At 41.9% G+C, this 14,614-nt stretch overlaps 1 protein-coding gene across 1 annotated transcript; it reads left to right on the top strand.

Annotated features, from left to right (window-relative positions):
- Window positions 1-5: 5 nt before the first annotated feature.
- On the top strand, window positions 6-12,379 carry cass4 (Cas scaffold protein family member 4). Its single transcript, XM_041035087.1, has 7 exons — window positions 6-145; window positions 7,843-8,253; window positions 8,932-9,015; window positions 9,142-9,258; window positions 9,804-11,081; window positions 11,188-11,271; window positions 11,421-12,379. Exons 1-7 carry the CDS (start codon window positions 143-145, stop codon window positions 11,835-11,837), a joined length of 2,394 nt encoding a protein of 797 aa, XP_040891021.1. The 5' UTR covers window positions 6-142; the 3' UTR covers window positions 11,838-12,379.
- Window positions 12,380-14,614: the final 2,235 nt, after the last annotated feature.

Consider the following 14,614-nt stretch of genomic DNA (forward strand, 5'->3'; position numbering starts at 1 on the left):
GCGTGTGAAACACACTAGAGGAGTAAATCCCCAAGAGTCTTCTTCACACACACTCATGGTGGAGATGGTTCACTGAAAACTGACCCTCTGTGGACAGACTTATTTCTCTGTGTGGAAACTAAACACAACCCGCTTCTCAAACATGGTGAGTACTGCAGCTGCTCCATTAGCTAAGACTTCAAATTGTTTCACAGCTCAGATTGTGTTGTGAATCATTTCAAACACAACTTTTGAATTTGTGCTGTGATGTCTTTCGTATCTGCTCAGTGGTCTACTGTTGCTCATCCAGAGGAATGTCCTTGTAGACCACCTGCTTGGATTTCACTTTAACTTGCGGTGTCAGCTACCACCTATTTCTACACACAGCCCCTCTGACCTGCTCCACTGTAGGCTGTAACCTGAGAGGGCTGATCCTCACACCGAGCTGAGAGTCAAACTTTACGAGCCTCATTAACTCACAAGCCTTTAGAAGTGAGATTATCGACTCAGTCTGCTCACAAACAAATAATTGGGACGTTAGGCGAGAGTTTAAGATCCTTAATGTTGCACTCTGCATGTAAACGTCTGCATCTGTAATATTTAGATTCATTTTACACTGAGTTACAAATGATAAAATCAATTAATGTCTCGTTCACACATCTTAAAAAGACCTTAACATTAAAACATGACAGCAAATTTCCCCCATGTTTTTTTTTTTTTTTTTTAAATGATCTTTAAAACCTTGCACACACGTGTTGCTTTTATCTGTGTGCATAGCTTGTGTTTGAAGAATATGCTGAGGGAGCCTTCAGTGGCTGGTCTGGTTCCTCGTCTGTTGAACCTTCACGCCGTCTCTCCATCTCGCTGCCTCTTTGACCTCAGCTGGCCAACTTGGCTGGATGATGCAAAAGTTGTATTGAGTCTGTTTACTCAATGCCGGTGCACTTCTGTGTCTGTCTGCAGCTTGATCAAGAAATTATCAGCGGGATTTACCTGCATCATTTCACCTCTACAGTCCACAGACTGAATAAATAGAAGTGCACATTTGCCAAGAGCAGCGGGGGGGAAACATTAAAGTTAGTGCAACGAGAGAACCTTTTTTTTTTTTTTTTTTTTTTTTTTTAACCTTAGTCTAGTTATTTCTCTCAGAGCAGTCAGTATATGGTTTGTGGGTCTTTGTGTGGAAAAGTTTCAAAAGGCATTGATGTAATTACTGTAACGTAAAGCATCCTCTTCCCAGGACCTATCTGTGTGTCACAGCAGAGGGAAAGGAAATGCATCATCCCGACATTTTCCCATACAAAGCAACCGTGTGACTGAGCTCATCTTATTTCTTTCAAAAAAAAAAAAAAAAAAAAAAAAAAAAAAAAAGACTGATTTGCTTGATGACTAACGGTCGGCTTAAGCAATCTCACCCTGAAATTTTGTATTGGAATATCTTTCCTTTCTAGCTCACAGAGAGCTATTTTGGGATGCCTCGTGTGCTGTCTGTTTTTATCATCTGAGAGCAGGAGTCAGTAGACAGTCATGAGGACTTACACAGCAGGAGGCTGGCATGGAGAAATGGCAGCATCCTGTTCAGGAAGGAAGCTGAAATCATTTTTTTTTTTGGGGGGGGGTCTAATTCACCCTCTGTCCTTTTTTTGTTTTGTCAGTCCATGTGCTTAGCTGCTGAGGATCATTAATCTACCTCAGGAGTGAGAGGCTCTGTTTGTTCATTTTGTTGCCAAATATGTGGAGGATACAGGCCAACTGGGCAAGAAGATCCTCAATGGACTAAAGAGAGGATGAAAACCAAATTTCTTGAGTCGATAGCCAGTAGGACTGAGGCATGGGTTCAGTTTGCTGGGTAAAAATAAAAGGATTAATCATTTTCATTAGGTAATAATGGCTTGCAACACAGAAGGGGCTTTCCACCACCTTTTCTGTGAAGTCTCATGTAGCAGACAGAGACCTAAGCTTTGGTTTTAGTGGGAAGTTTATCTGAAAAAGGATGTCTCAGGTGCTTATCAGTCTGCCAGTCTGACAACACATAAAATTGCTTTGTGTGATGTGATAATTGTCGCTCGTCGTTTCAAAGCCACAGAGAAGTAAAACTCAGCACCAACCATGCTTTTCCCTCTGCGCCGCAGACCATTTTAATGTCTTTCAGCTCATTTGGTTTTTACGACCCACAACTTTAATGTTTTTGTTCGGTCTCACCACTCTGATCAGCATTGTTTCCAGCACCCACAGTTGCTTGCAGTGAATAAACGCTCTAGTAAACCCACTCTGCGTTACCCACCATGCACCAAACAGCAGAAAGACAAAGTTAGCAAACAGCAGGTATTCAGTAGCTATTTTTGTAAGGATTTTTTTTTTATAGTAACAATATGTAAATGTTGTGTTCACAGCTTGTTTTGCTGCCCTTCAAGTGGCCAGAAATAGATGGTTAAAAAATAATAAATAACTTATACTACTGCCAATACCGTGCACATACGTATTGTTTGTGCCAGTGATCCTTACAGTACAGACCCATAAGGCCTATGCTTTTAGGCTGTCATCTCTGTTTGGGATTTTAAAAGAACCCTGTCAAGTTTTCTTTTTTTTTCTGTACATAAATGGTCATGCTACCTTTCAGAATTTCTTACCAAACTGTGTCCTCCAGGTCGAACACACATGTCGAATGTCGATATTTTGAAACCTACGGTTTTTACGTCCATGTTTGCTACATACCAGTCTTTGAGAGTTCGTTCTCGATTTAGCAAACGGTCGTCTGACAGAACTGGGGCTTTCATCATTACCTGCAGTTTTTGCGCAGGTGTGACGGACATAGTTCAGTAGTCATCATGTTCCATTGCTGCCATGTTGCTATATGTTTCTTCATATGTTACCACCACTACATATTGCTCAGTAGAATAGGTGTGAAGGCATTGGTAGGAAACTGTGCCGTTTCCAGTAACGTACATGTATGCAGTGGTCAGAACTCTCCTCAGGATACCTCTGATTAATCTGACGCTGCAAATCTGAAAATATGACCCTCACTCTCACCCTGGTAAGTAAAGATGTCACGTAGCAGAGAAAGCACTGAGAGAATTGACAAATGGTGCCTCTTGTTGCTTATGAATTCACCTTTTCATTTGTATTTGGACAATTTTGTGGTTTGTTCTTTCAGAAGTTTCAGAGATTTGCTTGAAAGGTCAAACCATATTCGTCAAACAAGCAGACCAAGCAGATGTCCTGCTCTAACAGTTTCTCCTCAAAACTCATTCTGCCCTTCGTACTGTAAAAATTCCCCTAGCTCATCTCCTATGCCCTACATATTCACTTCCTTTAAAGCCAAAGTGTCTTCTAATAACTGACAGTTCAGTTATTTTAGCACATACAAGGTGTAAACTGAGTTGATTGAGATCTGCTTTCATAAAGGAACGGAATTGTTTTTTTTTAGAGATCATCACTTCAACGACCTTTTATAGCCATACTATTTTATGTTTTGTTTTGAAACTCATTCTGTTTTCTTTCTGTTGTCTTATTATTGCTGTGAGATTAGTTGCCTACGTGGAATGCTGATTGTCCACTGAAAGGTCCCAGAAAGTTTCCATCAGTTGTGTGTGTGTGTGTGTGTGTGTGTTTGTGTATGAGATTTTGACATAGTTCTCACCAGTTCCAATACAGGAAATACCAGGGCAGCAGAAGCGAGTCAGTGTCACTGCCACAGAGCTTGAATTAGTCTCCACGGCCTCTTCTTGAATTGATTTAGCTTGGAAAGAAGGTTGACAAAGGTGATTTTCCACATCAGCACATCTGAGGATCATTTAAAGATGATCCAATTGATCAACCAGGAACAAATTCCCAACTTGTCGAAAAAGAATTTACTGGAATACCAAATGTCTCATTCATTGTTTTTCCCTTCTGCTTGTCTGTCTGTCCCTGTCTCTCCTCCTCGTCTCCCCCGCTGCCCCCGTCTTTGTATCTAAGATACTGTGGGAAAGTCTAATATGTCATATTTACAGGATGACTTCCTGTCCAAATTCAAGAGAAGAGATTATCTCAACTATGTGCTTATCTTAAACACCCTGCTCCTTCCACTCTGTCTGGGAAAATGAGTTCTTTTTCGAAAATGTTCTTTCAGACATGTGTGACAGAGATTTGTTCACCGCCACCATGAGTGTTGTGCTGGGCCTGGCATTTGTCTGAACGTTTAATGGATGAGGTGCTGACCTGACCCCAGGGTCCACCCTTGGCTGTCAAGGGGCAAAAGGTCTGAGTGAACCAAGATGGTGTCATTCCCACACTTTGAACCTCTTCCTGGACTGGTTCCTGTTCCAGTGGCTCTCTGGGATTAGACGCTCTTATTATGTTGACTTAATAGTGTGTCTCTGCAGGTGATCTCTGATAATATGGGGAAAGGACTGTGTTTACCCATCAGCAAAATGGGGACTGAAATACCTGATGAATGCACGTCAGTGGCTGCAGAACAGTTACCTGATTAGATGAGTTATACAGTGCTTGAATACACAGTTTCACTCTTCTTCTTGCAGATTTCCAGCTACCAGAGCATTGTTGAGGTCCAGCACTGATGTTGGGTGATAAGGCTTGGCTGTGGACAGGCCTGTCCATATACTATTGGCAAAAAAAGTGTAATCATCTCTATAAAACAATGCCTTCTACGACAGTATATGATGTTTCCCTTGTCAGTTTTTTTGTTGCTACACGCATCATGGAGCAAAATAATCACATCTCACATCACATCTAACATGCTCTGATCAGTCATACCTCCCGAGGGGCATCCATGGTTTTCATTGTTCGTGTGTCACAAACACAATAGACTCCACTTAGCTTCATTCAGCTTGGTGTGGCTTATTGCCTGAACAGAAGCTCCTGCTTTTAAAAAGCGTTTCTTGCATTGTGTCTGGTGGGCCGATGTTAATTTGCGAACAGGATGGAGCAGAGAGACAGGGGAGGCGAGGGAGAGGCAGAGGCAGCTGTGCGGTTAAAGTGCTGAAGGCCAGCTGTCAGAGGGGCTGATCAGCACAAGCAGGCGTGTGCAGGAATCCGAAAGAGTCACAGCTGAATCTGACTTTGTTACTGTACTTGGTGATCAACACAGACACAGAACCAGGGACACGAGTAAACGGCATGAGGCGAGGTGGAGAATTGTTCTCAGGGCAAGTGACCTGAATTCAGATCATGGGTGAAACTGTGGTTTAAACAGAAGGTGAATGTAAAGTTTGAAAAAATGACATGCCACCAGTAATCAGGTCACACGGCAGGCTCTGGTCTGAATGGCATTTGTGGCCCAAAGCAATTACAGGCACTAAAAACGCTGCAGGCGTTTTACATGCACCTCTTCATGGAAGCTGGATGGAGACAATGCAGAGTTTGTAGAGATGATCCTGAAACCAATCAGTCAAATTAAGATAGATATGACGGACAGCGTATTCTGACGACTCCTAGGAGAAAGTACAACAATGTAAATCTGGGTGGTGTGGTGGCTGACGGTCATCTGACCCGACATATTTTGCCTGCATGTCTGTAGCATGACCCAGAGGATTAGGCAGGGAGTTTGCTGAGGCTTGGTGTGCGTGTGTGTGTGTGTGTGAGAGAGAGAGAGTGTTGGGTGGGGGAGGAGGGGCGGGGGGGGGGGGGGGGGGGGTAAGGTCTGCTGCAGTCAGTGTGCTCCACAGGCCTGCATCCCAACAGGTGCTGAGCATGTTGGGCTCTGATGGTGAATGGGCTCTTTGTTGCAGAGCATTCGCCCTCAGAGAGAAGGCAGAGCCACCACACAGGCTTATCAGCTGTGGGTTGTGTGTGTGTGTGTGTGTGAGGGTGTGTGGGGTGCGCTTGTTGCTGCAGTGTCATTTCTTCATTTTTTGCGTTAGCTTGAAGTGCTGTAGGTCTTCCCTTCACAGAGGTGTGCAAATAATTTACTGTAAGGTATGGCCCAAAGTATGTGGACACCCCAACATTCCACCCACGTGTGATTATAGCAGCAACATTAATATGATGCCTAAACGAATTTTGGGTGACAAGGCTTGGTTTGAAAAGAGGATTGTCCATTTTACTTTTGACAATAGAGTGTAATCATCACTGTAAAACGATGCCTTCTAAGACTCAACAAAGTTAAAGTACAGTACAAGTCAGTATATAATGTTTCTGTATGTGTCGATATGCATTGTCTTTATTAGCACTGCTCACTAACATTAAATCCAAATGACACAATTATACTGGAAACATTTTTCATGTTGTTTGTTTCTGTAGCAGCCAGATATATTTGTAAAATAAGATGTTAGGTCATCTTGTTTCAGATCTTGAAATATATATGGTATTTAAAATGAGGGAAGTTTTTTTTTTAAATCATTATTATTAATAGTGAAGATAGAAACAGGAAATGTAGGCTGAGAAACAGGGGCATGTCACGAAACACAGGTCCCTGGACCAGGAAACTGAATCATAGGTTGTGTGTTTGTGTGGCATGGCCGTTCATTGTCAGGCAACTACGCCTTACATCGAGTACTATTTAAATCCAAGAGTGTTTATTGATAGCGGCACCATTGAGCTTGATGGTGCTCTGTGGGATTGAGTTGTAATTTTTAGATGAAAACACACATATATACTTCATAAAGAAAACTCTCTGTTCGTAGATTGTTTGCCTTCTAATTTTATCACATCTCCCCTTGAAAAGTGTGACACCTGCGTCATGCATCTCACTGAACTGGCAGCTAGCTGTTATGTTGCACCTTTGTTGGTCACCTTTTTATTTTCTGATGGACAGCAGCTTTTGGAAGAGTGATAACATCATGGCACAGTAACAACACAGTTAGGTTTGGTTCATTTGTCAGTGGTTTTAAAATACTGCATGGTTCTCACAGGAATTAGACAAAGTTAAATCGATGAGATAAGCGTGAAAGCTTTTTTGGTGTGTGCATGTGTGTGGCTGCAAAGTAAGTCAAACCACACGTTGCTGGCTGTGAACTCAACTCCTGTAAGTGGTTTTGGCGTCAAGGTATGGTTCATTATCCACAGCTGATTTCTCATTATGAGAACCTGCACAACACACACCACCACTGCAAAGTAAATAATATTTCCACACATTAGTGTTTGTGGTCAATGCACTTAGCCCCATTTGATTTGTCACATACAGACGAGAGCAGGGTAATTTACTAGCTGTTTAATTAGTGACAGTGGAGAGTTTTATATACATGTGATAGATAGAACAGTTGTCATTCCATTTGACTGCAGAGTACAAATTCAAAATGTGTAAAGTGAGAGGTTTCATAAGCACAAGTCAATGTATTTTTAGAGTCATGAGATAGAATGCCCGCAAGCCTGCAAGAGGAAGCTTTGAAGAAACTTGTTCTTCCATTTATCTCTCAGTAGGAAGCACAAATAGGAAGTGAAAATAAAGAGCAAAGGAAGATGTCATTCAAAACAAAAAAAAAAGTGTTCTGCTCAGCTGTGTTTTGTTTGTTTCACAGACACTCCAACACTTTTACAGGGGACGCAGGGACTTTGTGTCAACTGGTTGTGTTAAATATTATTTTTTTAAAATGACTTTGTGCCTTGCGTCTGTCTGTGTGTCTGACTAACTTGTAGCAACATTTTGCAAGAGGAAATGTCACTAAGCCTACGCCAGCTGTGACGTACATTGTATCACATATCAAAAAATGTTTCAAGTAAAAACATCCTTCTAAATGTGCAAATTACAAAATGAAAAGTGTTGCATTTGAGGATTCCTGGAGTTTGTCTACATGTACACGTATCTTACTTGTACATGTAGACAAACATGTCTACATGTACATGTAAGAGTGACACACAGTACCTGCCTATGTGCATGATTTGCCTCTTAATCTTTATGTCCATTTTCTTTGTTCTTTATTTTAGAGCAAACTTGCCAAAGCTCTGTACGACAACACCGCAGAGTGCGCAGACGAGCTGGCCTTCAGAAAAGGTGACATTGTAATGGTGATGGATCAACACGTGGCCGGCACCAGCGGCTGGTGGATGTGCTCTTTGTATGGACGACATGGCCTGGCCCCTGCAAACAGACTGCAGCTCTTACCACAGACTGGAACCACTGCAGGCTCCTTATGCCATGTCGCACAAAACCCCAATTTAGCTGATGCTAAAACTGATAACAGTATGCAAAATATCTACCAGATCCCAAGGCCCCCCAGCAATGCAGCTTATGAACGCATGGACATGATATACAAGGTCCCGTCCACTCCTTCAGCTACTTCAAAAAGTCCAATGTCAGCACTTCAGCACAGCCCAGAAAAACTTGATGGAGACAAGGTACAAAATGTTTTTTTTTCTACAAACATGAGTCTGTGTTTATGTAGAAAAGAAAAAAAAATCTGAGTGTAGATGTTAGTCAGTCTATTGCTCCAAGGTCAAAGTTGGTTCTCTTCCTCGGAAATGTTAGCTCTCATGATTAGAGAGGGAGACTGCTGCAGAAATGCAATGCTGTGAAACCCCTGCTGGCAAAAGAGCTTACAGATGGGGACCGGGGGCCTCTCCATGGGGACAGGCATGCAGCACTAGGGTCTTTATGGGCCTGTAAAAGACAAACAGACACAGACTTCAGACACTTTTAACTGCAAACAGCAGCCCGTGCCACCAGAGACCCCAGAAATACAGAAGTGTCTGTACGAGTGCCTATGCAGCTGAGAGTGGGGAGAAATACACACAGATGTTCACCATTTTTCTCTCCTGCTCCAGGGGGCTCCTGTTTCCTTCTGCAGTAGCCACCTAATATTCAGTGAGCAGCATGGTTTCTATTACGGAGCTGCGTTAATTGGCAAAGTGCATGCATAATGGGGTTCTCTGGCACTCTCACCAGGCTTCAGAGCAAACACTGTCCCCATAAAGGCATTGATGCAGAGGTCAATGAGGTAGATGCTGCTTTGATCAAAGCAGTGTGAGGGTTGCCAGTCATTCCCACATGTTACAGTCTGTCTGTTTTGTCTACAGCCTTCATCCTTCAATATTGCGTCCAGTCCAAAAGGGGAAGTCTACGATGTCCCGAGCCAATCAAGACGAGCTTCTCTTTTCACTGTGAGCCCCTGAAAATATACACAACAACAACAAAAGATCAAAAGTAGAGACAATTTGTAAATATACTGCCACTTGAGTGGGTTTTGGTTTGATATCTTCACTGTTATTGTGATGTTCTATTTCCAGGCATCAACAACTCCTAGACAAGTGTCTCGAAAACACTCGCTGATTGCAAGTTGCAAGTTGGAGAAGAGACTTGACTCTCTGGACAGTTTACGGTGTTGCACTCCAGGAGACGCTTATGTAAGTTTCAGACATTTAGGGGCATTAATGAAACAAGGAACCTATGATGTGCTCACGTTGAAACGCCGTCTTTATTTCAACATTTTTTACACATTGTTATGTATTTCGTTTTGTCATGGGTTCAGTATGCTTGAAGCAAATGAACAACATGTCTTCACAGACTGAGTAGTGAAAGCAACAGGTTAGCAGAGCATCAGCAGCAGCTTCAGTCTTCTGCCTGTGTCGTGCATTCAGGCAGCACTCAGAGCCCGAGTTACAATCACTGTAGCTGACTTACTGAAGAGTAAAAATATGCTTCAGGTCGCATTTATGTGCATATAGCGTGAGTAAATCATGAGCCATTGCATGGCCTCTGTAGACAGCTGGAGTAATTAAAAAAGAAGTGTGTCTTTTTCGATCAGATATGAAAGACATGGCTGAAATGCCTCCTCCCATCGCCTGACCATGTCTAAACGCAAGTGTTTTAACCTGTTTCAATGGTCCTTCATTCAAGGCCTCTTCATTCTGCAGAACTGTGATATTGACAACCTTGTTCTTGTGCACAGGTGTATGCAGTTCCACCACCATTGCCTCAGGACCCAAACTATGATATCCCTGTTCCCTCAGCCACAGAGGCCAAACAGACTGGTGGATACAGCACCCTTCCCAACCCTCGCAAGCCTGAGTGGATCTATGATGTGCCTGTGGGTCCTGAGAAACCAAGTCCACCTCAAGGCTCCTGTGACACCATGTCCAACAAAAATTTTTCTAGGCAGCTCTATGACACTCTTCCAGCACGTGTGTGGCCCATGCCAACAGGCAGTCCAACTCCCTCAGTTTATGATATACCAAAATCCAGTCCACCTAAAGTGGTCCCGATTTATGACAAGCCCCCAACTCAGATGCTTACAGAGGAGTCAGGATATGCTGTCCCATCTCAAGAGGAACCCTTCAGCCGAGTTCTCAGTGATCCCCCCAGTGACCATATACCCCTAGAGTGCAGAGGTGACTCAAGCAATGTTCATGAACTCAACAAGGCATGCCTGCACCGGATGAGGAACTTTCTGGCCCGTACCTCTTTCCAGGATCTTCCAGGGAATGTGGAGTCACTGGTGCAGGAGGACAACAAGAGAGGTATCCCACATCTCTCAGCAGCAGACAGTCAAAGAATCAGCACGGCCTCCAGCTCTTCCACCAGCTCCTGTGACTCTCTAGCCCTGAGCTCCTCCTCTCCAGAACCTTTGCGAGAGGTCACGCTCAGCCAAGACGAGGCCTGCCGCAAACTTCTGGAACTGCAGGAGTCCATTTGCAGGGCCGTGCCCCAGCTCATGGATTTTGTCAGCAGTCACTGGAGGAGCAAACAGCATCTGCAGAAACACCTGGAGGAGATCAAAGAAGCAGCAGAAGGGATTGTATGCTCTCTGACATGCTTCCTAAACTTTGCCCTGGACGTTAAGGGTAATGCCCGGCGTTTGACTGATGCCAACCTTCAGACAAGGCTCTGTAAACAGCTGTCCATCATAGAAGACTCAGGTGTGATCCTACAACAAACAATAAGTGCTCTGAACATGGCGGGCTGGCCCCTCAACACACTGTGCCAGGACCCAGGGCAGGTCCAGACTCCTGACCAACTAGAACGCTTCGTTATGGTGGCACGAACCATTCCAGAGGATGTTAAGCGCCTGGTGTCCATCATCATTGCCAATGGCAAACTTCTGTTCAAAGCTTCTCCAAAAGAGCCACAGCCTCCCAACACCACAGGTCGGCCGGAGATAAAGAAAAATCCTAACGGGAGCGAAGGAGGGGGCTCAGTGGAGGATGACAATGACTATGTTGAGCTACAGGTAAATGCTTTTGATCTTATGCATCATGAGTTACTATAGCAACTGGCTGAGCTTTTAACACAAACCAAAGCACATTTATTACTTTTTGCTTTTTTCTTTTCCTTAGACTAAGAATGAATTTGAAAAGCAACAAAATAAAATGCAGAGGGAACCAAAAGAAAATGTCACACCAGTCTCTGACAAAGCACAGGTGAGTATCAGCTGTTCACACATGGATTTTGCCTCTTGGAAATTTAGATTTTAGCTTCCCCGGGTTAAAGACTTTCCTGGCAATCAGTACAGTCAGTATAAGACATGATATGATGCCATCTTCACCTTCTCTGCTCCATTTCTCCACAGGCTGAAAACAAGCGTCATTCCTCTGAGTCCAGCAGTGGCTCAGAAGAACATCGACCATCCCCCCGGTCAGAGCATTGTCGACTTTACTTTGGCGCACTCCAGAAGGCCATTGGGGGATTTGTGGGCAGCCTTCAGGATGGCCAGCCACCAGAAAAATTCATCTCACAAAGTAAGTTGGTGATCATGGTGGGCCAGAGACTGGTGGACAGCCTGTGCAGGGCTGCCCAGCATCAAGAGTCCAGTCAGAGCCTCCTGTGTAAGAGCAACCACCTGTGTGCTCTCTTGAAGCAGCTGGCTGTGGCCACCAAGAAGGCGGCGGTGCACTTCCCAGACAAGAAAGCTCTGCACGAGGCTGAAGAGTTTGCTAAAGAACTGGCCCAAAGAGCGCAGCACTTTCGGAAATCGCTTGACCTCTAAGATGCTGGTTTATTCATCAGTCAGTTAGCTTTCTATTTCTTTGTTCATTCATTTCATATTCAACTGCTATGAAGTTCACTAACCAAAAAGGTCATTGCTTTTAGCGGAATGTTGTCATCATAACGAATGCAGCTGCAGGTTAACATGCTAATGCTGTTAGAAAAAGTGGCAGGAGCAAGTGGAACAATTCAAACATGGGGCTGTATTTATACTAAAATAAAAGACTTTTACGTAGTGGAGTTCCAAAATGAATTGCACATTTACAATACTGTATTCAAGCCTATTTTAACATACATTTTAAATATTAAGTATGAAATATAATTTGTGTCATATAATTCTCAATTATTTTATATTCTTTGAATATTGTTTATGTGGATGTTTTAAGTATTTTATTACTTTATTGTGTAAAAGGATCGTTCTCCAGGGTAGCAGTTTGACACAGTCTATACTTTTTGTGAATATTGATGTAAATATTCTAAAAAAATGTGCATTCCCAAAGTTTTCTGTTGCTTTTTTTTATTGATCTTAAAATTAAAAAATGACTGAAACTATTTGTGTTGTTTTGTTAATGTCTACCTGAAGCATACATAAAGAACATATAGTGACCTCTAAGGATGTTTATTTAGGCCATATATGGAAAACAACATACATTTAAAGGCTATATATATATATATATATATATATATATATATATATATATATATATATATATATATATATATATATATATATATTTACCAAGCAGGGAAGGTTTAACAGAAAGATGCTGCATCTGCTTCTTTGGTTTTGACCATTCTTCTTAGAACCTTCACTGGAGTTTTATCACTCACGTCAGTGGAAATGATCTTTCCAGTCAATACAGAACAGGAACCACTGGTGGCACTTCAGTGTCATGCTAAACCTTTCACTGCTGACAGCTTCATTTGCAGTTGACCTTCTGCCACACATGGTCCTGCCCATGGGTTGCAGCCAGGTTTAGCTTTCACTTTAAGACTGTTAGACCACTGAAAACCAATAAAGATTTAAGATTAGATTCAATTGAAAAACAATGAAAATATAACATCAGAGTGCACAGTGAACCTTTTATAAACATGGTTACTTCCCAGGTTCAAAGCAGACTGGCAGTCTAACAGTGTAATAAGTCCTTGGAAATATAGTTTCCAAGGACTTATTACACTGTTATTGCCGTTTAGTGGATTTCATCTTTGAAAAAAAAAAAAATCAGTGACTCTTGGACAATGTTCCAGTAATCAACTTTTCTATTTTGACCCATTGATTCAGATTCTGTTATGGATGGTTATGATTTATTGTATATTTATTGTATAAATTGTGTTGTAAACAAGCACTTTTGTCATTGTTTGGCACCCAAAACTTTTACTGTCTTGCAGGTTCAATTTAAGTCTAACTATAATCAAACAGTCCAGGTGATTTGTCCCTTTGATTACAAATCTGGTCGAACAAGTGTGACCAGAACTTAACAAAAAGGAACTGTGTTAAATATCAAAATACCATGTGAGTTGTTTAGGAGGATTCGTGTTTTGCAAACAAATCTACTAATATTAACACTAAATGAACAGAAGGACTTTTTCTGTGGGTGCAAGGATCCACAGCTGGATCACTAACAGGGTGGTTGGGACCTGTGCAAAGTAACTGACTATTGTTTTCATTTTTATAATGCTGCTGATTATCAGCTGACATGATAAATGCCTTCAGGCAGGTCCTGCTTTATTGCCTGATTAAGAGGGTCCTGTTTCAAAAACTAGTTTTAGGACATTCATTATTTTAGCTGACATTGTGCATATTGATTATTTTGTATACAATTATATAAGGGGTCAATTCAGGCCCATTAACTTATTTTTTCCCAAGAGCCCCCAGCCAGGTTAATTTGGCCATGAAAGAAACCTAATTTATACTATGCCTTGAGAAAGTGAGTAGGACAGTGACCCAGCTGTAAAATAGTAATTTCCACTGGCTCTTTAAAATATCATATACATTATTACATTATGATGTATACCAATGTATGAATGTATGCATTTTATAAAGCAAAAATCAGCCATTCTATGAATGAATCTGAAGAAGAGCTATGTGAGTGTGTGTGCACAGCAGAAGGCAATAAAGCAGGACCTACAAAATGGCCTTTCCAATGTCAGTTAACATTCAGAAGTTCTATGTAGATCAAAGCCATATATTATAATGTTACTTTGCACACAGTGAACCTGGGGCTTTTAGGGGCACATTTTGCACACTTAGTGACCCAGCTTTGATCGTGCATTTTGAAGAGCGGGGATGAAAAAAACAATTTTATGAATCGATGAGTCACAAATGTTTTCAGTTGTTTAATAGCAAATAATACACATTTTAGACACTTACAGGGCTGGGCACTCGTCTTCAGGGTTTGGAGCCTAATTCCTTAGGCTCCTTTTTTAAAAATAAATAAGTAAGTAAGTAAGTAAGTAAGAAAGAACTCCTGAATGACTACTGTGCACACACACAGTTCCTAATTGTATGCTGCCCTCTAGGAGTACTGAACTGACATTACTTCATTCACATTTTTGTTGCTTATAGAGGCTGAAGAAAATTCTGTGTATGTACACGGGACATCTGGAATTCACTTACAGTGAAGTATATTTGTGTATATATTCTTTAACATCTTATTGATGTTATTTAACAGTATACAAGTTAGAAAACAAAACATTCTCTGGAGACAGTAAACACAATCTTTTATTTACTCTTATACAGAGAGGATTCATAGCCCATTGAGAAGGCTCTGATAGGCC

Source organism: Toxotes jaculatrix, chromosome 3 (assembly GCF_017976425.1).
Source record: "Toxotes jaculatrix isolate fToxJac2 chromosome 3, fToxJac2.pri, whole genome shotgun sequence".
Classification (NCBI taxonomy): domain Eukaryota; kingdom Metazoa; phylum Chordata; class Actinopteri; family Toxotidae; genus Toxotes; species Toxotes jaculatrix.

Coding starts and splice junctions, on each gene's coding strand:
- cass4 (XM_041035087.1), top strand. Junction 9,016..9,141: donor GACGAGCTTCTCTTTTCACT/GTGAGCCCCTGA, acceptor TTCTATTTCCAG/GCATCAACAACTCCTAGACA. Junction 9,259..9,803: donor GCACTCCAGGAGACGCTTAT/GTAAGTTTCAGA, acceptor TCTTGTGCACAG/GTGTATGCAGTTCCACCACC.